The sequence below is a fragment of the Lycorma delicatula genome, chromosome 5, assembly GCF_047948215.1.
Source record: "Lycorma delicatula isolate Av1 chromosome 5, ASM4794821v1, whole genome shotgun sequence".
NCBI classification, from domain to species: domain Eukaryota; kingdom Metazoa; phylum Arthropoda; class Insecta; order Hemiptera; family Fulgoridae; genus Lycorma; species Lycorma delicatula.
The window spans coordinates 80,320,524-80,344,130 of record NC_134459.1 but is presented as its reverse complement, the minus strand read 5'-3'; the positions used below and the strand labels follow the sequence as shown (position 1 = coordinate 80,344,130).

At 29.6% G+C, this 23,607-nt stretch overlaps 2 protein-coding genes across 4 annotated transcripts in view; one reads left to right on the top strand and one right to left on the bottom strand.

Moving 5' to 3' along the window:
- Wdr37 (WD repeat domain 37) overlaps window positions 1-23,607 on the bottom strand; it is a 60,414-nt gene that overhangs the window by 24,383 nt on the left and 12,424 nt on the right. For all 3 annotated transcript variants that reach the window (XM_075366462.1, XM_075366461.1, XM_075366463.1), the window contains exons 2-7: window positions 16,039-16,222; window positions 12,322-12,392; window positions 11,260-11,382; window positions 4,258-4,446; window positions 3,611-3,783; window positions 2,872-3,097 (exon numbers count right to left, since the gene is read on the bottom strand). In XM_075366462.1, coding sequence (XP_075222577.1) covers window positions 2,872-3,097; window positions 3,611-3,783; window positions 4,258-4,446; window positions 11,260-11,382; window positions 12,322-12,392; window positions 16,039-16,208 — 952 coding nt within the window. In that variant the 5' untranslated portion in view covers window positions 16,209-16,222. The remainder of the gene's footprint in view (window positions 1-2,871; window positions 3,098-3,610; window positions 3,784-4,257; window positions 4,447-11,259; window positions 11,383-12,321; window positions 12,393-16,038; window positions 16,223-23,607) is intronic.
- LOC142325109 (ubiquitin carboxyl-terminal hydrolase 8-like) overlaps window positions 20,222-23,607 on the top strand; it is a 103,665-nt gene continuing 100,279 nt past the window's right edge. The window contains exon 1 of the mRNA XM_075366457.1: window positions 20,222-20,282. Coding sequence (XP_075222572.1) covers window positions 20,237-20,282 — 46 coding nt within the window. The 5' untranslated portion in view covers window positions 20,222-20,236. The remainder of the gene's footprint in view (window positions 20,283-23,607) is intronic.

Sequence of the window (23,607 nt, the reverse complement as noted above, 5' to 3'; positions counted from 1 at the left end):
ATGTGTTGTTTACGATGGAGTTTGTGTAAATTTTATTAGTTCCCAGTACATTGAGATAGTGTCTTTTATGTACTAGTAAAATTTTCATGTTGTGATATAATATTTATGGTGCTGTTACACTAACATGATCTGCAGAAGTCGGTTATGTTATTCTGTGTAATGTTTATTAACTTTTTTGTTTTTGTGGCAGAATGTGTGTCAAGTCTGGCAGGCTAAATTGTTTGAAGTTCAAGATCAAATGTCTCAATGCCAAGTAATTCCTATTCTCAATCTCCTTTTTCAAACTGCTAATAAAGTTAAGTTAGTGTCTATTGAGGCAACATTACTTTCCTTTAAAAGATATTTTCATAAGCGTTATAAAATTATATACAACTTTATATCTTATAATGGAGATTCTATGTCAAGTGGACCAGGGGTTGACCATCTCCAAACTTCATCAAATTTTGTGTGGACATTCGCTTTGGTCTTAAATTCCATTTTACCAAATTGTAGCTCTGTATCTGCTAGTGCTGATTTTTTGTGATCTCTTGAAAAAAGGGTACTTATTAGTAGTTCGCTCATACATGCAAAAAATTCTAAATCTGACTTCTAATTTTGAAGGCAATAATAAAGCTACAGGTTTGAGTTTTAATACTTTTAGTTAACATTTTATGCCGAATTCAAATATGTTATTCACAAGTTTCTTTCAGCATCTGGTTTTGAGATACAGCAGCTGAAATTCACTGAAAAGTTGTTGCGACATTTTCTAAGTCAAAGTTTGAGCTTATGCAACTCCTTATCTAGTATTTTAATCAGAACGAGACTTTGTAACCTGAAAATTGGCATAATTGTGTGTAACTCCTAAAGTTTCAAAGCAACTGGAGGCTTATTGTTAGGGGATATTAATCATCAAATTTGGTCAAAAATGTTTTAGCTCGATTTTTGACCTACCTTTGAAAATTTACATCTCAGGTATACCTTCTTAGATTTTGTTAGTTTTATAATAGTTAGAAAGAGCAACTTTTAAACTACAAAATCCATACAGTTTTTCTTTTGACCTGTAATTTATAAGTGGCAGAAAAACCAGTTTAAAGATAATGCATTTTTCACACAGGGAGCAAGTTAGCCATAATGTTTAAGGATTAAATGAATACTCTAGTAGAAAGTAATTGTTTTTTTTATTAAGTAATATCATTCATTTTGCTGCTGGTTAATACAAAGTTGTTAACTGTATTACCTGTACCTTGCCTCCAACTGAATGCAGAGGAGACAGTTTCAACTAATTATACTTGTTATGGCAAGCATAATTTTTTAAATATTTATTACACATGAAATAAAATGAAATAGTTATTATAAAATGAAATATAGTCGTAGTAGTAATAACACAGTACAATAAGTATTACAATACAATAGAACACAGTAGCTTCAAAATAAAATAAAAATACCTTAAGTAGTCAGAAACGTTTTAGCACAATACTTTTAATTCCACTTCAGCTGTACGAATTCACAGACTGTATATATTCTGGATACATATATTGTCGTCCTGATGATGTCATTGATGGTATTTCAAGATAGGAAAAATATGCTATTCTGGAATCTATCAAGTGTCCTTTCTAGGGGGCCAATGACAAGAACGAACTGTACTAAGAGGGTGCATAAAACTAGAGGGCATCATGTTCTTCAAAGGTATATATCACATATATTTCCAATCTACCAAGTATTGCCGTACATGCAAGCCACATACTGGCCTGGTTGCAAGCTGGTAAATGATATCGCTTGAGTAAGTTTATCAGTTTTATAAACATCAGCTTCAAATACCTAAGTATCACTTGAAACTCTGGACTTGGATTTTAACTTTGCTAACTGGCTTAAACTGGTGGTTCTCTCTTGTGCCACCAATAATGTGACCACTATTAAACCGGCTTTCCTGTTTAGTTCGGATTCTCTCAACTTCTCTTGGAATAAAAAAGAACCTGATTCCTAGTATGTTTTCTTTACAAAATTCAAATAAGTCTCTTGGTGACAATATCTGGTTTTCTATAGGTCGCTGAAGACTAGCACGACTGCTAATCATTTTGTAGTACCTCCACTTCCATCACAAGGTGATTTTCCATGGCTAGTACCAAAGAAGGTCCATTCCACTGTTATCCCAAAGTCTTCTTCATGGAGACACAAATTGAAAAAATTCTTGTATTGAGCAGCTGAACCATCACTGAAGTAGTGTATGTGCTTTATTTCAGTTACTGTCTTCAAGTATTTGATCAGTTCAATCAAAAATATATGAACGGCAATGATATCACAGTGCAGAGAATCACTGAGCATGCAAATGCTAAGATTCTGAGACTCATTTTTATTGTAATACACCATCAATGGTTGCAGTGTAGCAGATTCCAAAAGAAAGTTGTATATAACATATTCAGATATAGCATAAAAGTACCAAAATTTGAATCTGTATTTTTATTATTGTCATCAAAATTGTTAGTCAATAATAAAAATTTTTACTTGTGTCCACAAACTATAAATAAGTACCCCTTTTTCAAGAGGCCACAAAAAATCAGCCATAGCCGATAAAGAGCTGCAATTTGGTAAAATGGCATTTCAGACCATGGGGGGAACCTCCACCAAAAATTTGATTATACATGGAAATGGTCAACTGGGGACAATTTTCAAAATTGGACCAATTGACAAGGAATGACACATAATTTTTTTAGGTTGTACTATATAACACTTTATATGCATGCTTATGATGAAGGAAAAGAAATTCAAACATCAAAGTTTTCCTCTACTGATTATGAACCTATTAAAAAACTATGTAAAAACTATATGTAGGTTGGGAGAAACAATGTATAATAACGAATCACCACAGACTACTAAAATATAAATCTTACACACCAGAAAGGGAATGTAAGAGTTCTCCAGATTCTACATCATACAAGCTAGCAGTACGATCCCAAGATGCAGTAACAACTTGATCTCCTCCAGGTAACCAATCAGCTGCTATTACAACACTAGTATGCCCAACCAATTCACAAAGCGGTGTACGCAATGACGGTGCCCTTTCAAAATCTTCACCATCTCCATCAATACCATCCACCTCTTCATCTGAAGAACTTGCCTTCTGAAAATTAACACCCAGAAAATGGTAAAAATATCATTTTACAATAAAAACATGTACTTAATGCTAATTATAATTCTTACTTATAACAAGTTATCAATAAAAAACCAACTGTTTGATAAAACACATAATAAAAACTTCACTGTGACAATTATACTGGCAGGCAAGATGTGTAAGGTTCTGTGATGTGATTGCACCTGCTTTTATAAAAACGAGATACATAAATTTGTTGCTAATGATGGTCAGTAAAGATGGTATAATCATAGTTGCTTTATCTGAAAGCAGTGATGATAATTATAACCAGTCTCTACATAAACAAAGTGAAGGCATTACTCATAGGGCTATATATATATGCAGCATTATAAAAAGTGTTATATAAATTAGAATTAATCCAAAGTTTTGCAGGATAAAAAAGAAATATTTAGTCAGAAATAAGTATTTACTGAAACCATAACACTAAATGATCTAATAACTTTATTTAAAAACTTAAACCAATATGAACATCATTTCACTGACCTGCAATTCTAGATTAACAGCAGCTTGCCATATGTGTGCCCTTTGGTCTCCACTAGCAGTAAGAACAAGGTCTCGAGATGGGTGAAATCGAATAGAATTAACAGATCCTAAATGTCCAAGGTAACGTAATAAGCATCGCCCGCTTTCCACACTCCAAATACATGCAGTATGGTCTAAAATTTAAACAAAAACCATATTAAAAACACATCTAAATTCCTTCTTCTGAAAAGAATAGAAAAAAAGGTTTTATTAATGATTTTGCTTGTCAAATTATGCAGATAACATGATGATAAATAAAAATTTTATAAAAACATTAATAAATAAAGAGAAATAGCTGTCTACTTTACAGCAATCTGTAAATTAAATAAAATAAGTTCATATTTTTCACTCATTCTGAAGTATATAAATTTAAATAATATTTTTCTTCATTCAGTGAAAAAACAAACACATAAAAATCATATATAAAATAATGCTCATCTCTGTGGTAGCATCTTGGACTTCCATCCAGAGAGCCTGAGTTCGAATCCTGGTCAGACATGGCATTTTTCATATGCTACAATTTTCCATTTTTATAAATACTCATGCACAAGCTTCTTTGTAAGTTTCTATGGTAAATAAATATTTATACAATATAAAAAGATACAAACCAGTAGCTGCAGTGCCAATAAGTGGTTGGCCGGCTCGAGCTACAGCAACATCCCAAACACCATCTCTATGGCCAGAAAACTCCCTCACCAGTACACAAGCGACAGTTGGTCCCTTAAAACTAGAAACTATTTTACTTGTTTGTGCCTTCAGTTTGTGAGCTGTTTTAAGCTTCTGTGATGAACCAGTCACTATAAATAAAATTATACTCATAATAAAATATTCAAAATTAACTAACATATTTATAATTAATTATGTCAATTTTGTAATCATAATAATTGGTATATCCAGAATTAAAATAAAATTTACAGATGAACAGGGAATGAAAAAAAAATAGCTTTAAGTCTTTATTTACATGGATTTGGAGAGCATGACAATCCCTAATATGTTTCACTTTATTTTTTATTTTTATTTAATTTTGTTTTTCTGGAAGCATTCTAGTAAGGCACAAGACATTTCAGTTTAACTGTTAAAAAAAATATTTTACAATATATATACATTCAACTTACAAACAACCAATTGTTGTTTCAATACAGTATATCAATAACAAAAACTACCTAGTAAAGTAAAAACAATTCTAAATTAAATATTCTTTAAATTAATACTTGAAATAATATTACTTTCCTCTTAACAGTAATAATATCAGGAAGTGCTACAAGAAGAACCTTAACTTTCTGTCATAATAAATTTCCGATATTTAGACTACCCCCTATATTTTCTAAAATTACAGCTATGGTTTGGCTTTAATTTCATTGAATTAAAGTTACAACTTCACAAATTTATAAGATTGGAACTGCTAATATTCATAGCTTTTTCAAGAAGGGCGTATAATTGATAAAGATATCTAAAAATGCTTCTAGTTACCTCTTTTTTCTGCTTAAAAAATGTTGTCCAAATTATCTTTTCCAGTTTTCCAAAGAACAATTGAGTACAAAATATGACTCTCAAATAATGTTGTTTTATAGACAATTAAAAATTACATTACATTTTAATAGCAATATTTCATATAACACACTAAAAATTATAATCATGGTAAAAGCATAAGACGGGTATAAAAAACAATTTTTTCACAATCTTACCTAAAGAAAAACAAAACAATGCCTATCTGAAACATTAACAGTATTTACACTAAAAGAAGACAGAAAGTTATTAAGTTGAACTACAATCAAAGCAAAAAAGCTCAACACAAATTTAAGAAATAATTTTAATTTTCTCCTGTCTACTGAGTGATGCAAATGTCACTAACCCCTGAATGAGACTAACAAATGGTTTATGTCAACTAATATTTGCATTTACTTCTTTCTCTCTTTAATAACACGTATGACTATAGATGCTGTTAATACGATTGTAGATTAATACAATAAACAATATAAAATTATTACCAGAAAAAATATATATAAAAATGAATACATGACATATGGTCCAAAAAATGCAAAATTTTACAAAAAAATCAACATAACACCAATATCTACTATAAAAAAATTAATTAAATATATTTATAATAATTATAATAAAGCATTAAATAATAATGATTCTAAATTTAATAAACAAAGTGTATAATCCGAGTTGTGAAGACTGTGATATGAAATATATCGGTATGACCAAATGTAAATTTTCCATACCCGCAAAAGCACATTGATAGTATTAAAAACAATAAACCTAAAAACTCTTAATTTTGATAAATACATCTTAGAAAATGGTCATATATGCAATAAAAATAATTTTATAAAAATTTTAGATTTCCTATAATCATTTAAAAGAAGAGACAGACTTATAGGCCACATATTAAGGCATCCTGGAACAATTGCTTTAATATTAGAGGGTCAGGTAAAAGGAAAAAATTGTACAGGCAGGCAACGTTTGGAATATGTAAAACAAATTGTTAGGGATGTAGTATGTTGGGGTACACTGAAATGAAATGACTAGCACTAGATAGGGAATCTTGGAGAGCTGCATCAAACCAGTCAAATGACTGAAGGCAAAAAAAAAATAATCATTTTAAAACACGTAATTTAGAAAAATTTCACATATATAGCAACCATAATAATTTAATTAATGAACAAAAGTTTTTTAAAGAAGACGAATTATTTAAATACATACTGAATACATGTGATAATAATAATAAACAACTAAAATATCAGTTTTGATAACATGGTTCTCTTTAATTTTATATTATTCCACCAGATTTCACTATACTATCTTCAGTACACTTTTGACAGTCATGACTGTGTAATTAATTTAATTTTTTGACTTATTATATTATTTTTTTTAAAAACGCATAGCGATAGAATCATTGTAATAAGGATAAAATCAAAACCTAAACCGACAACGATTGTTAACGTCTATATGCCTACAAGCGCCCATGATGATGATGAGGTAGAGTGTGTATACGAAGAGATTGATGAAGCAATTAAACACGTAAAAGGAGATGAAAATTTAATAATAGTTGGAGATTGGAATGCAAGCATTGGAAAAGGCAAGGAAGGAAATATAGTGGGTGAATACGGGCTGGGCAAAAGGAATGAAAGAGGGGACCGACTTATAGAATTTTGCACGAAGTATAATTTAGTAATTGCCAACACCCAATTTAAAAATCATAATAGAAGAATATACACTTGGAAAAAGCCAGGCGATACTGGAAGGTATCAGATAGATTATATCATGGTTAAGCAAAGATTTAGAAATCAACTCGTTGACTGCAAAACTTACCCTGGAGCAGACATTGATAGCGACCATAATTTGGTGATAATGAAATGTAGATTGGGGTTTAAAAACCTGAAGAAAAGATGTCAGATGAATCGGTGGAATTTAGAGAAGCTTGAGGAAGAGGAGGTAAAGAAGATTTTTGAGGAGGACATCGCAAGAGGTCTGAGTAAAAAAGATAAGGTAGAAAATGTAGAAGAAGAATGGGAAAATGTTAAAAAGGAAATTCTTAAATCAGCAGAAGCAAACTTAGGCGGAATAAAGAGAACCGGTAGAAAACCTTGGGTTTCAGACGATATATTGCAGCTGATGGATGAACGTAGAAAATATAAGAATGCTAGTGATGAAGAAAGTAAAAGGAACTATCGGAAATTAAGAAATGCTATAAACAGGATGTGCAAACTGGTGAAAGAAGAGTGGATTAAAGAAAAGTGTTCAGAAGTGGAAAGAGAAATGAACATTGGTAAAATAGATGGAGCATACAGGAAAGTTAAGGAAAATTTTGGGGTACATAAATTAAAATCTAATAATGTGTTAAACAAAGATGGTACACCAATATATAATACGAAAGGTAAAGTCGATAGATGGGTGGAATATATTGAAGAGTTATATGGAGGAAATGAATTAGAAAATGGTGTTATAGAGGAAGAAGAGGAAGTTGAAGAGGATGAAATGGGAGAAACAATACTGAGATCTGAATTTAAGAGAGCATTAAAAGATTTAAATGGCAGAAAGGCTCCTGGAATAGACGGAATACCTGTAGAATTACTGCGCAGTGCAGGTGAGGGAGCGATTGATAGATTATACAAACTGGTGTGTAATATTTATGAAAATGGGGAATTTCCATCAGACTTCAAAAAAAGTGTTATAGTTATGATACCAAAGAAAGCAGGGGCAGATAAATGTGAAGAATACAGAACAATTAGTTTAACTAGTCATGCATCAAAAATCTTAACTAGAATTTTATACAGAAGAATTGAGAGGAGAGTGGAAGAAGTGTTAAGAGAAGACCAATTTGGTTTCAGGAAAAGTATAGGGACAAGGGAAGCAATTTTAGGCCTCAGATTAATAGTAGAAGGAAGATTAAAGAAAAACAAACCAACATACTTGGCGTTTATAGACCTAGAAAAGGCTTTCGATAACGTAGACTGGAATAAAATGTTCAGCATTTTAAAAAAATTAGGGTTCAAATACAGAGATAGAAGAACATAAGAAAGAAGCCCTAATAAGAAAGGGAGTCCGACAAGGATGTTCCCTATCTCCGTTACTTTTTAATCTTTACATGGAACTAGCAGTTAATGATGTTAAAGAACAATTTAGATTCAGAGTAACAGTACAAGGTGAAAAGATAAAGATGCTACGATTTGCTGATGATATAGTAATTCTAGCCGAGAGTAAAAAGGATTTAGAAGAAACAATGAACGGCATAGATGAAGTCCTACGCAAGAACTATCGCATGAAAATAAACAAGAACAAAACAAAAGTAATGAAATATATTACAAATAACAAAGATGGACCGCTGAATGTGAAAATAGGAGAAAAGATTATGGAGGTAGAAGAATTTTGTTATTTGGGAAGTAAAATTACTAAAGATGGACGAAGCAGGAGCGATATAAAATGCCGAATAGCACAAGCGAAACGAGCCTTCAGTAAGAAATATAATTTGTTTACATCAAAAATGAATTTAAATGTCAGGAAAAGATTTTTGAAAGTATATGTTTAGAGTGTCGCTTTATATGGAAGTGAAACTTGGACAATCGGAGTATCTGAGAAGAAAAGATTAGAAGCTTTTGAAATGTGGTGCTATAGGAGAATGTTAAAAATCAGATGGGTGGATAAAGTAGCAAATGAAGAGGTATTGCGGCAAATAGATGAAGAAAGAAGCATTTGGAAAAATATAGTTAAAAGAAGAGACAGACTTATAGGCCGCATACTAAGGCATCCTGGAATAGTCGCTTTAATATTGGAAGGACAGGTAGAAGGAAAAAATTGTGTAGGCAGGCCACGTTTGGAATATGTAAAAGAAATTGTTAGGGATGTAGGATGTAGAGGGTATACTGAAATGAAACGACTAGCACTAGATAGGGAATCTTGGAGAGCTGCATCAAACCAGTCAAATGACTGAAGACAAAAAAAAAAAAAAATATTATTTTTATCTCTTGATGATGGTTTGAAATAAACTGAAAGATCTCGAGAAAACACATCTTTTTTTGCCGAGATGAATATAAAATTTTTTATTCCTTTTACTTTATATAACTGTATGAAATATTTAAATATTTCTGGTGTACGATTCTTTTAACTGAAAGTCTTGATCAATAACAAACTTTTTTCTTGATTTTCTTTGACAGAACGAGTGCCAGTAAAACTTTTAATTCAATTTCCCTTCCTTATGGATTTTTTCTTCAGAAACTTATAAAGTTATAATTTTAAGAATAGATGGACATTACTAAATAATTTATTCTACAAGAGTGAATCAAATTTAAATGGTAAATTTGCTATTCTACGCAGCAAGTAGTTCTGAGCTGGATAGTTGGTTGAGGGGGGGGGGGGTTAATGTGTTACAGAGGGGAAACCAGCTTGGTTAGCTCCTCTGCTCTGCCTTCTGTACAGCCATGAGTGAGCAAGAGGTTCCAGTGTCTGTTGCATAACATATAATCATAAAGTTTTTAACTAATGAAGGCGTTTAACTCAAGGAAATTCTAACCTGATTAACGGTAGTTTTGGGACACTACACTTTCCCAGAACTGAGTGTATACATGGGACAATTTAAGGGCAAGCAAGAAAATGTAGAAAGGAAAGTCATGATCAATGACAAAGTCAAGTGTCACAGCTGACAACATCCATGATGTTTGAGAGCTTATTGAAGGTGATCGCTAGTTCACTGTTGAAGAAATCACGTCAGAAGTGGGTATCAGCTATGGGAGTGCTCAATCCATTATCATTGATCATCTTGGTTTTAGAAAAATTATTGCTCTATGGGTTCCAAAGTTGTTGACCAATAATAAAAAACAGGTCAGGTTGGAGATCTGTGAGAGACCTGTGAATCAATTTCAGCAAGTAGGGAATGATTCTTTGATACGCATCATCACATGTGATGAGACATGGGTTCATCATTACACTCCAGAGACAAAAAGCGAGTAAGGAATGGCAAAGGAAGGATGAGAGCTGCCCAGTATAGACCAAAACCCATCTGTCAGCGGGAAAAGTTCTTGCAACAATTTTTTTTTACTCAGGAGTTTTACTCATTGAGTTTTCTCCACAATCAACGAATGGTGAATGTGGCTTAACTATTGCCAGCTGCTACAGTCAACAAAAGCAGTCTACTGAAATAAAAGACAGGCTATGTCCATCAGAGATGTCATCCTTCTCTATGACAGCACCAGGTCGCACACCACAATTTTGAAGGGATAAATTTTTAAAAATGCACTGGGAAACCCTCGATCACCCTCCCTACAATCCAGATTTGCTTCCCTGTGACTATTTTTTGTTTGCACCTGTGAAAAAATCACTTGGAGAAGAACAACAAAAATAATGAAGATGTCGAGGAGCATGTGTGCAATTGGTTGATGACTTATACTCAACTTTTTTTTTGAACAAGGAATATTCTAGCTTCCAGATCATTGGCAAAAGTGTGTCGATTGTGCAGGAATCTATAAAGAGAAATGATGATGGTATGAATTGTGTATATTATTAATCAATAAATTTATTAAAAAAATTACCATTTATATTTTATTCACCCTTGTACTTCTTAATTATCCCATTAAAACTACTGGAATATGTTTTAAGCCAAAATGTGTTCCTTTTTTGCTTCATTTTACAATGAAAAACAACACTGTTTTATAAACATGAATAACAAAATAACAAACCACAAGGTAACTGCAGCTGAAATATGAACAGCTGTTTTAAACACGTGTAATCACACACGCTAGTGGTAAACTTACTAAGAGAAAATATAGGGCAAGCAAATCTGCAATGATACAAAACTAATAACAGTTTTCAATTAGGGCTCAAGCATTTAATGGATAGTGTCTTTTATACAACTCTGTATTGTTAAAATCTGGAAATCCTTTTCAAAACACACTGTGCTAAAAAATTCAAATACAATAACAAAATCTTGCATCCTCAAAAAAAGTTGCATCCTCAAGCTTGGTTATATATTCTTTCTAATTATCAAACTTACTTTCTCATTTCTTGATTTTCATTTTTCCAATAATATATTTCAAGATAAAACTTGCACTACTCTGAAACTGTGACAAAGGCAAACCCAAATATGTTTTCACATAATTTAAATAAATACTTACATTTATGTTTTGAATAACTTTTTGATGAAACTGCATCAAAATCTGTAAAATCCAGCCCTGGCTTTTCAGCAACTACACTGTCTCGCTCCAGTCTTTCATTTAAACTATCTACTTTTTCTTGTACTGAAAAAAATTATAAAATAAAAATATCAAGCAGTACTGATACAATCACATATATTTGTAAAATAATATCTAAATAAAATAAAATCAATGTTATATTTGAAGTGCTTTAAGAACTGTGCAAAAGTGCAATATTCTCTATCATACAAACAAAAATAATTCCAGCAAATTCAAATTATATTTTTAGCTAGTTTAATCAAATAAATAAACATAACTCTGATAATTAATTTTACAAGCAAAAAATAATAATGGACATGGACAAATTGGACAAACAAAAATAATTCCAGCAAATTCAAATTATATTTTTAGCTAGTTTAATCAAATAAATAAACATAACTCTGATAATTAATTTTACAAGCAAAAAATAATAATGGACATGGACAAATTGTAAACATCACATTCCTTACAAGTAACAGCTCTATAACAGCAGAAACAAACACTTCAGGCAGTAGCAAATTGAAAAATTGCAATAAATGAGGGATGAATAAAATTATAGTAGCCAGAACAGTATTTAATAGAACAGTTCCACAGATTACTGATCAGCCTTAAGATAGATGACTGCATGCTTTTGGCGTAAACTGGAAAATGACCATAATAATTTGTATCACATTAAATTAACATTAATATTTTCCTTGCAGGAAGTCAAAAACAAAAATAACATGCAATCATGCAAATTTTACATCTTATTAATCAAGTTCAGAAGGCAGATTCCAGTTCTATTCATTACTTGACCAGGATGCAATAACACATAAAATTCACAGAAATTGTTTTAAGGTTTTCTATGTATACTGACTATTAGCTAACTAAAGTATAGGGATATATTTTATTTAAATGATCTATTATAAAATGAGACTAATAATAAGAAATAATTTAGATCAATCACAAAATATGTGTGTTTTTACAATGGAAAGTAAATTTTATTACTATTTCCAATTTACTTACAACTTATATTTTCTGCGTACAATGATTCAAATTCCTTTTCTATTTGGTAAAATAAATCTGATAGCCTAGACCTGTTAAAAAAAAACAAAGTTCATAAAAATGTACAATTAAAGAAAAATAATTTACATTAATTCATATACATATTAAATGTTTTATAACTAGAAATTCTTGTCATGGCTATTGCAACCCTTAAATTCAGAGATGCCATGAATGGTTTCAAATAAACTAGGCTCCTTTTAAAAACAACTAGGGTCCTACAATGAAGATTACAAATTATATTCAAATTGGTGACATGTTTAATATAATCTGTGTAATTTAGTTCAAATCAATAAGCCCAAGCAACGGCACAATGTCTATCCTTTGATTTTTTATGATTGTATCTCAACACAAAGATTTAAATTTTTAATAACACTGTGCCATTAAAATCCTTGATACTTCAATATCCATAAACAGTTTTGAGTGAACCAAGTGCATTGGTATCTATACTGATGGTGCTTGTTCTATAGCTGGTCCTTATGGAGTATTTTATGCTTTTATTCAAAGCAAAGCCCCTGAAGCACTTTGGACCTACACGTTAAAATATTTGAGTCCTACATTGAACCAGGTCTTAGAATATGTAGTGAATATAGTATATATTGCCAGTAAAGGCAAGATTTTTCAAAAAATTATGTAAGGCTATGGGATCTGAACACACGTCTTTGTTGTACTATAACACTTTGCATAATAATTGATGGTCTTCTTGTGATAACATATTATCTTGTTTGTTTGAACTATGACAAGAAATTTACAATTTTCTTAATGAGGAGGAACACAAGTATAGTTAACATCTTCTGAATGAAGACTTTTCAATAAGACTAGCACATTTATGCGACATTTTTGAAAACTGAATGCTGCAAATTTCTCCCTGAAAGAAGCAACATGTACCTTTTAAGATCAATCACAAAAATTTTAGCTTTTATAGAAAATCTAAAGTATGGAAAAGAAAAATTGATGAAGCAGAGGCAAGGACTGTTTCCTCTTGTTGTAATACTATGACCTCCAATGAAGCTAATTACTCACAGAGTATAAAATCCATTCTTGAAGAACACTGATCACAGCTTATAACCATCTGCTTTGAGAAATATTTTTAAAATGATAATATCCATGGATAAATTATGCACGAATAAAATTTTTATGGATCCAATAGCCATTTAATGCCACTGCTTGATCTCAATTTACTGCTGCAGTAGAAGAGAATCTTAGTTGTCTTGTGGCATTACACTGAAAACAGAATTCAGCTGTAGAAATAACTGAATTTTGGATATTTGTGTGAAACTGGGTCTTTTGCAGTTGCTGTAACAAAATCTAAGTATCACATTAAGAATGTGAAGAAAGCAACGAGTCTAATTTAATTTGACAACTTGAGAAAATGTGCAATAATCAACAGCCTCATCAATCCCACTATAATTAGATGAATTTGTCAATTACTTTTTTGTGATCTAAATTGTCTTATTGATTTTTACCTAACCATTGCAAATAGTTATTGGCTATTTTGCTACCAATGGCCTAACCTATAAAGGAAAAAGAATATTTTTTCCTTAAAAAATCAATTAAATATTATTATAATACAGTAAGATGGAATATCTAATAATAATAATACTATGCTTAAGGGAATTTGAGATGTGGTTGGAAAGTTTTAAAACTGAGCTTGTAATTTCAAAATGGCTATTCTTACAGGCTATTGTGATGGATCTCCTTCAAAAAGTCGTTCCCTTCTGACTGAATACACTGGCTCCAATAGTGTTTCCACTTTTGGAAGCATTCCTAGAAATTTTCTTTCTTGAGGGTGCTAGAACCCTCTTTGTATTGCCTGGATGTCTTCAATTGATACAAAATGGTTCATTTTCAGCAAAAATCTCAGTTTATGAAAACAGGTAGAAGTCAGCAGGGACTGAGTCAAGTCAAGGAATAAGGGGGTTGTGGAAGCACAGGAATTTGGAATTTGACCAAAACTTCTACTATCAAGAACGCACGATAAGCCGATGCATTCTCATGGTGGAGAACCCAATTCTTGTTTCACCAGAGTGCAAACCTTTCTTCACACATTTCCATGTAAATGCTCAAGGACACTTTTATAGTATTCCTAGTTGACTGTCTGCCCCCTAGGAGCAAATTCATGATGCACAATACCAGTAGAATCAAAGAAAATTACCAACATTTCTTCACATTTGACTGACTTTTTCACACTTTTTTTAGTTGTGATTGAACCCTTCCATTGTGATGACTGGCCTTTTTTCCTGGGTAGTACTCATAAACCTATGATTCATCGCCTGTTATTACCCTATTTAACAAATCTGGGTCAGTTTTGGCCCAATTAATCGGTTCTTGGAACACTTCAAGTCAGTGTTGTTTCTGCTGGTCTGACAACAATTTTAAAATGAAATTTGCAGACACTTGGCGCATGTTCAAATCTTCAGTTAAAACCAACTGAACTGCATACAAGCTTAAACTCAGTTTATTAGTCACCTCCCTAACTGTAAGTCTATGGTCAGAATGCACTAAATTGCAAACTTTCATTTGATGACCTGATCAGAGGTCATCTTTGATTGATTTGCAGCAATCATTAAATTTGTTGAACTAGATAAAAATATTTGAGCGACTCATATTTATCCCCAAAAGCTTCCTTTAAGAGTTCATAAGTCTCCAAAGCTGATTTCCTAGTTTCAAGCAAAATTTGACACTAACTCATTTCATTTTTTCATCCATTTTGAGAGATCAGTAATCTTACAGTAACTGAATACACACCTTCACACACCAGGATGCCACTCTCTACTGAACAAAGATACTGTAGTGATCTTTGCAGGATGTTTCAAGGTTAAAACAAGCTTCCCCTTCACACCTATAGGTAAACCTAATTTCTCCTATTGAGCAGTGGCAGTCCTGTCTTAAAAAATGTCCAATCATGCTTCATAAATGACAAAATTTTTATAATAATTCATTACCCACTAAATCAACTTACTGTTTAGATATTACTTTACGTTATTTATCACAACAATTTAATTAATTCTGACAATTGAATTTAATTTCAATTTAATTAAATCTTCTATTAAATAATTCTGACAAAAAAATACATAAATTGATATGGCTTAAATGAGATCTGAAATTTTTTAGCTTATGCAAGATTTTTAATAACAACAAAAGTCATCAAAAATTACGATAAATTATTCTATTTTAAAATAAGATATTTAATTATTGTTCTAGAATAAATTTTCCATAAGATATATGGAAGTTCACAAAAATTAGTAAACATTTTTTATAATCTTTTTTCTAAAAAAAAGTTTCATAAAAAAGTTTTTTTAATATGATTTATACAATATTATCAAAACTTAGGTTACAATATTTTTTCTGATATTTTGAGAAAAAATTGGTGATATAGAAAATGTAAAAAAACGAGAGGTCAGATAATGGGTGGCAATTAAAAACAACTAGTACACAGGGAGCACCTCTTTATCAACAAACTGTTTTAAAAAGCTGATGATTGGAATTAATAATTTTATGTGTGTACCAATGTACTCTAAAAGTATATATGAAATTTATTTTATGCCAAAAGATATTTTTAATATTATTAGATTGCAATAAGAATAAAAGGGACAATCATCATTAATCCTAACTGCATTTATGTTATTATTTAAAAAAGAGTGTATACCATAAAAAAGTTAAAAAATAAAAATTCAGTACCTAATAGCTGGGGGAAGTCCACTACCATCTGCATCTACGTCAGATCTGAAACTGTTATTGTGGAATAACTGACTAACTTCACTTTCTGACTGATTACTAGTGCGAGGAATGCTGATTCTTTTACTTTTTGCAGGCTTCGTTGCCGGTTGTGTTCTATCATCTTGAGGCATCCTATATTAACTACCTATGAAACAAAAAGCAAAATGTTATTTATAAAACAACAAACTTTCCTTTCATTTTTGTTTAAGTAAAAACAAATATTTACCCAATGTAAAGAATAAATTTATAATTTCTCAAAAAAAAAAAAAAATCAAAATTTAAAAAAGCTGACAAATTCGTAATAATTTCCAGGCATTATTTAATTATTCTTATGTAGTGGAGAAATAATAATACATGAAAAAAGTTACCTAAGATTTCTTTTTTGTGGTGGAGGTAAGTTTTGGTGAAGTTTTATTGGAAGATTATCATTATATGTTTAAATGAACCAAAAAAACTTAAAAAAATTTAAAAATCTGTATATTTTTTATTTTTTTCTTCTCTCCCACCTCCAAAATCACCTTCATGGAAAATTTTTGATTTTTCTCCATTTACTAAATGGAAAAACCTAAAAAAAAATTCCATTGAAAAATGTATGAACAATGAAAGGTTACCTAAGATTGTAATATTATTAATAAAACTTTATTATTTAAAATTTTAATGTGTTAAAAGTGCACTTCAAATAATATTAAAGGTTTAAAAGTAATCCATAAAAAATCAGTTTATCCCATCAAAAGTTATTAGGCTTCAAATACACCTACATATGTATATAACCTCCTACCTTTTTTGGGTTCCTGGGACATGTAATGCTGAGAAAGGAAAAAACCCACACCCCATTTTTTGACTGATTACCATACTTTTTTCTTGCAGCACAGCTCTAGAACTCTAGAGCAATGATGCCAGGAAAGTAAAACTAGAATGTGCTCTTGATCAATTCAGATAATGATTAAAGCCAAATGTAGAAAAACTAAAATTGGTCAATTTACAATATTTTTTTTTTTATATGCTGCAGAATAGATTTAAAGGCACAATAAACAGGTTTACAGAAAACAAAAAATAACTTTTTTAACACTAAACAATACCTCTAACATTATTAATCTGTTATAATATCTTGATCATAACAAAGTTAGAAAATTAAATACCCAAGTCGCAATAGTCTGTTAATATTTATTTTTTTTACTCATTACGATTCTTTAATAGAATATTGCAGTTTGTATAAAACAATCAATCAATAGGCTACTGCCTGGCCCTTGTAGGTACTAAACAAAGCTTCTATCACTGCAGTAGCAATGGCAACACATCTGTCATTTTGGATTGCACAATTCCATGTTTTTCTTCATCATTCTTTTATACTCATTTTCACTTTTTTTTTGTTTAGATCCCATTCAAACATTTTTTTTAAATTTAAATATTCAACCCAAAATCACAGATAATACATTTGTAATAAATCAGTATTTTACTTGTCAATTCGCTCTCCCTCATGCACTAGCTCTTATTTCCTATAAATTTATTCCTTTAGTGGATTTGATCAGTTTTTCATTTACTATTAAGGAACAAAGAATTTTTATCTAAAATCCCACTGTACAATAATATTATATCGTTTACTCAATGCAAACAATTATTAATACAATGTATGATTAATATAAAATTTTATACAATCTCATAATGTATAACATTTTATTAGCAGAACACATCTATATTAAGAAAAAAAAATTGGCATAATCTGGAATAAACAGAAAAGATTTCAATCCCACACAAAAATTAATTCATGAATTAAAGAATTTTGTAGTTTAGGAAGTACCTTCTTTTAAGCAAATCTCATGATGTCACTTTTCAAATGTTTATGAGTAAGGTGTAATTTAATCTGAGGCTACTGTACCAATTTGGATTGGCATTTTCAAAGAAAGTATAAATCTTAAAATTAATAAAAGATTGAGACTTAATAAATTTTTAAATGGCAATTCTGATATTAAAAAAACTAATCTCAAAGCCAAAAATTAAGATATGAAGATAATACAAGTTCAAGTAAAATTAAATAAATAATTACATGGGTAAGGCACTTTAAGGTGAAACTTATAGCAGTATCTCAGGATTGCTTGGCCTGAATCTGAATTGGGAAAGACTGCTCCCTCAATTTAATTATACTATTCACCAATTGTGAAGCAGAATAAGCACAATAAAATACTGACATTTATTACAAATAAATCCACAGATTTATTAAGTTATAGCATAGCCATATCAAATGAAAATAAAATTTCTTAAAGAACACTTTTCTAATAAAACTAAGGTTTTAAAACTGGATCATGTTTTGTCTAATCTGTTTTTTATAATCATATTTATAAAAAAAAAAAATTAACATAAAAATATCTTTCAGACTGAATAGAACCAGATTCATTACGAACAACAGTTAAAAAAAAAATAAGAAAAATTTAATGATTTCTTAACTACGTTATAATAACACTGAATAACATAAAATTATAATTTTAAAATTCTGGGATATCAAACTTTAATACTTTTAACTGAATTACAAAAAATGTCTCCACAGTAGTAATAAATATGATTTTATTTAATACGATTCCTTCATGGTTCAGTAGTGATAGAGTATGGGCAAGTCAAAAGTTAAACTTAAACAATTACATCTATTAGTTCTAATCACTATGTAAATTTAAGTTCTAGACTACTACCTAACTTATTTATGTCTGGAATGAAAGTAATTCATCAAAAGAGTAAAAAGTATTTTGCAATTAAAACTTTTTTGAAATTCTTACACAATGTCGTATGAAATTCTAAAAAAACTTTGACCCTGCATATCAGCTTAAAGTTCATATAAGTAACACTGACTTCCACAAACCTTACTATCTATTACTTATTCAAAAATTTTGTCCACTTATTTAAAAGTTATATTCATGAGTGATGTAAATAAAGCTTCTTTTCTATTATAATTGAAGTAATGTTGTTATTGATAAAATCATCAGTTTTCAAATTTAATCCCAAAATTAATAATCAACACAAGTTAAAATAAGCCTAAGATGGTATGAAATTATCATCTGTTTTTCCATAGGTACAAATTTATTTAATACAGTGTTTTTATAATAATACCAAATAATAAATAAATAAACATTTTATTCTAATCGTCACACATTAGGTCAAAATGTGATTATAAAATGGATTACATAAATTATGACAAAAAAAAATGTAATTAAATCCCACATTAATTATTTAAAATATAACCACATTAAGAAATGTAAATACATAAATAAAAAACTACTACAAAGTAATTCACAATTAAAAAAAAAAAACACTGAAAATTATTTAAGAATATATCTATGTACACATTGCAGAAAATTCGGGATTTAAAAAAAATTAATCAGCAATTAAAAATTTATGAAAATCTTTTAATTGAACTTTAAATAAATTAGTGGATAAATTTTGTTTTAAATGTTTCATAATTTATTAAAAATGGCAATGTAAGCACAATATGGCACATTCTTGTGGGTCAAAGTATTGTGTTGAGTAATATGAAAACAGTTCCATTGCCTGGTTTGGTAGGGGTGGTTATGGATAATTTAAGCAAAGATAATTGTATATTCTATAAATAATCTTAATTTCAAAATACTATTAATTTTTAAGTAAATTTTTACCAGAAATACACACAAGTTAATTTTAAAACAATCTTTTAACTAATAACTTTAAAATCATACAGATGAGTTATGACAAGAACAAAACAAAATGCAAAAATATTATTTTTTTTAATAAGATTTTCATTACTTTAAAAAAAATGAACAGTCCTGGATATATTAAATAACTTACATCTCTTTCATTACGTTTAAAAATTAGAACTTACAACAGTTGGAGTCTATGAACATAATTAGACAGTATAAAACTTAACAATAAATTAAAGTAGATAAGTAACTAACAAACAATAGCTTTTATAATTAAAAAATCTAAATAGTACTTGTATTTACATGAAAATATAAAGATTAAAAACAGATTATAAATAAAAGCAAAATGATAATCAAAACTCTACAACATTTCAGAAATGAAATCATTTGTATAATAAGGTTTGTTATATCAGTGAATGATTAGGCATTCTTCAATTCACTACCCAGTGATTAATAAAACAAACAATTTTATAGAAGTAAAACAGTACTATTTATAATGTATGTATTGTATATCAGCTGATTATGTTGTTCCTGGTTTCTGTTACGGTATGTACCTAATAGATTGATTTTAAAATTTAATAAAACAAAACAGATTTTAATTCAACAAGTAATCATTAATAACTTTTTATAAATATTTACATTTAACTTATGCTTGAGTAATCAATGGCATAAAGCTGTACTGCAGTAGAAAAAGAATGAAAATATTTAGTAAATGTAACATTTCAGCAGATACTAAATCTTAACAAAACAGTTAATTTCATACTGTTAAATTACAGTTACTGAATAATATAAAAAAGGAAAAAAAAGCGGCGATTGGCACCAATAAACACAATATTACTATCATCTAATTGCCTAGCACACATGTTTTTATAATATATTACATAACAAAATTCAACTGTAGTAATTCTAATTTAAATAGTAAAATTTTACACTTCTCCAGTGAAAAATATTCTATGTGAATATTGCTCTCTTGAAGTATTTATTGCAATAATAAAGATTTAGAAATTAATTTCAGTAAAATAATAGAAAAGTTTAAATTAAAATAATATATAAAATTCTCTCATAATTGTAATAGTAAAAATAAAATAAAAATTTATTTATTGTTATTTACACAATAAATTACACCATCAACTAATGTACAGCAGAAAAACCTGGTACGACCACTAACTAGGGAAGAGAAACACTTTCATACCAGCCAAACTTTCATGTTTCAAAAGATTATCATAATATTTTACTCATAAATAAATAAATACAAATCCCATTTTTTATAATCTGACAGCAAATAGTGAAAATAGAAATGAATTATTAATTTTTTAATGAAACAAAATTTAATTAGGTTTTCAGTAAATTTTTAATTGTTTAATATAATCTCAATAGTTTACAGTAAAATAAATGGTAATTCTGATCAATTATTTGATCAAATCAATCTTTTTCATACATTAATGTACTGTATATGCTTATGATCAAGAAAACACAAGATCTAAATATTGGAAAGCATTTTTGATGAGTGACCTAAAGTTCAATGACTTGCCACATTATCAGTACTCTAGTAAATTAGCAATCAGTTCTGTGAGTTATGGTGACCTGTTCAAATGCTAATTCATTCTATGGAGAGAGTTTAGGGTTAAGGTTTAGGTTAGAGTCATTGTTAAGGTTAGTTAAGAGTTTTGTGAAAAGAGATTAGGAGTAAAGTACCAAAGTATGACAATACTAAACACCATCTCAAGGGCACTTAGCTGAATTTATATTTTAACTAGTGGCCCCTTGCTGCTCTGCAGCATTATTATTACAAAGTAATTTTATATATTATTTTAAAAATCACCTAAAAACCTAATGGATCCGTGCTGCTCCGCAGCTTTATTATTAAAGAGAAACATCATATATTTAAAAAAATGAGCTAAAAACTACTCCAATTACAAGTTTCACCCCTAACCCCTTATTTTCTCTTTCCTTTCTTACTGCAGGCTCAAACCTATTTCCAGCTCGCTCAGATGTTCTACTGGATGGGGCAGGCTGATTTTTTTTATGTTGCTCAGAGTGACCCACGTATATTATGAAGCATTGACAGACCTTCAGAGTGATTTTTCTGAGAGTAATAATCACAGTAAGTTCCTCAATTAAGGAATAAATGAGAATTTTTTAGGATTACTCAGAGAAGGCTAAAGTTTGGAATCCAATGGCATTTGACATATAACTGTGGGTCTTGCGATCAGAATAAAGAAAAAAAATCAGCCTACAGACTGGAAATAGATCTTTTTAATATATAAGATGGAAATATAGTCACTATATTCATATGTTCCTCTTATTTGTCATGTGTAAGTCAGAGAATCACTTTATGAAGAGCACTATCAGTCACCTTCAAAGGCTGACTCTGACTCTGAGTCCAACTCTGACGACTATTAAGGTTAGTTTATGGTTTATTTTGCATTTCCGACACTTAATTTATGTTAATCTTCACTATTTCTGTCTTAATATAATAGTATGTTAATATGAAAAAATTCTATGTTGATCAAGTAATTGATCAGTATTACCAAATAAACTTTTTAAAAGGTAACAAAACATACTTAAAAAAAAATCTTCATTAAGGAATAATACTATTTCTACAACTACTTTAATTTTGACTTTTCAAATTTGTCAAATTAAAACTAATAACTTGGTAACCTATAAGTTAGTACTCTCTCTTTTTCTGTTTATAGCCTCTAAAACCACCTTAAAGTATTACTTCAGAGGATGAATGAGAATGATACATGTGAATGTAAATGAAGTTACTAATGGTAATTGATGCTAAATGTAAATGGTATAAAAGTAACTGCCTTACTAGGATTTCAACCTTAGAACTCTCAACTTCGAAAACAACTGATTTGCGATAACGAGTTCACCAAAAGACCAACCCAGTGGGTTTATAAGTTGGTACTGACTTCAAAATTAAAGAATTATAAAGTATAATTTTTTGGTGTGGATTTTACATTATTATTATTTTTTTATGGGTAAGCCTACAAAACAATAAGCCACTCAAGGTAGAAGAAGCCTATACCTTGAAAAAGTAAGAAAAGAAATAACAGTGAAAAGACTTAGGAGACTGCTGTAAAGCACAATGTTGGAATATTACTTTTATTACAATGTATCAAATCAAAAAAGCAATTCAATCCTACATGAAATAAATGAAACAGAAAACACAGACAACCAAAACAATATATATATATATATATATATATATATATATATATATTATCACACTTTAATACACAAATATTACACTAAATACATGAAAACAAACCACAATCACAGCAAGTAACTCAAATATTAAAAAAAACAATAATAAAGTTTAACTTTCAGAACAGAAGTCATATAATATATACCCAAATTCAACCCCCGAATTAACTCAATGTTCTATGAACATGTAATGTGTCAAATCAAACTATTTATCCAAAAGAGACTTCAACAATTTCTCTTTTTATGTTATGCTAACGTAAAAATGACCTTATAAAAAGAGGTATAATCATTTTTATTTCATGTTTATTACAATGGGTGAATAAAGATGCAAGTATATGGATGTAACTGCACTATACAACCAGACAATCAAAATTATATTAATAAACAAAATCTCACCTTAGATGTTCAATTTATATGGTATTTTTCAGTTTAGTTTAATTGATGATTAATGAATTAAGTAACTACTGTACTAGTCTTAATACACATAGTACACAAGTGTTATTTAATATTTAAAAGCAAGAATTACAGTAGCTGTTGAATTAGTCACAGAAGATGTGGTTTCTATGTGTAATGGTAAAACAAAATTGATTTAGATTATAAATAAATAAATTAAATAAAAAATATCACTTTCTGCTTATTTTTCTTTTAAAAATGTTTA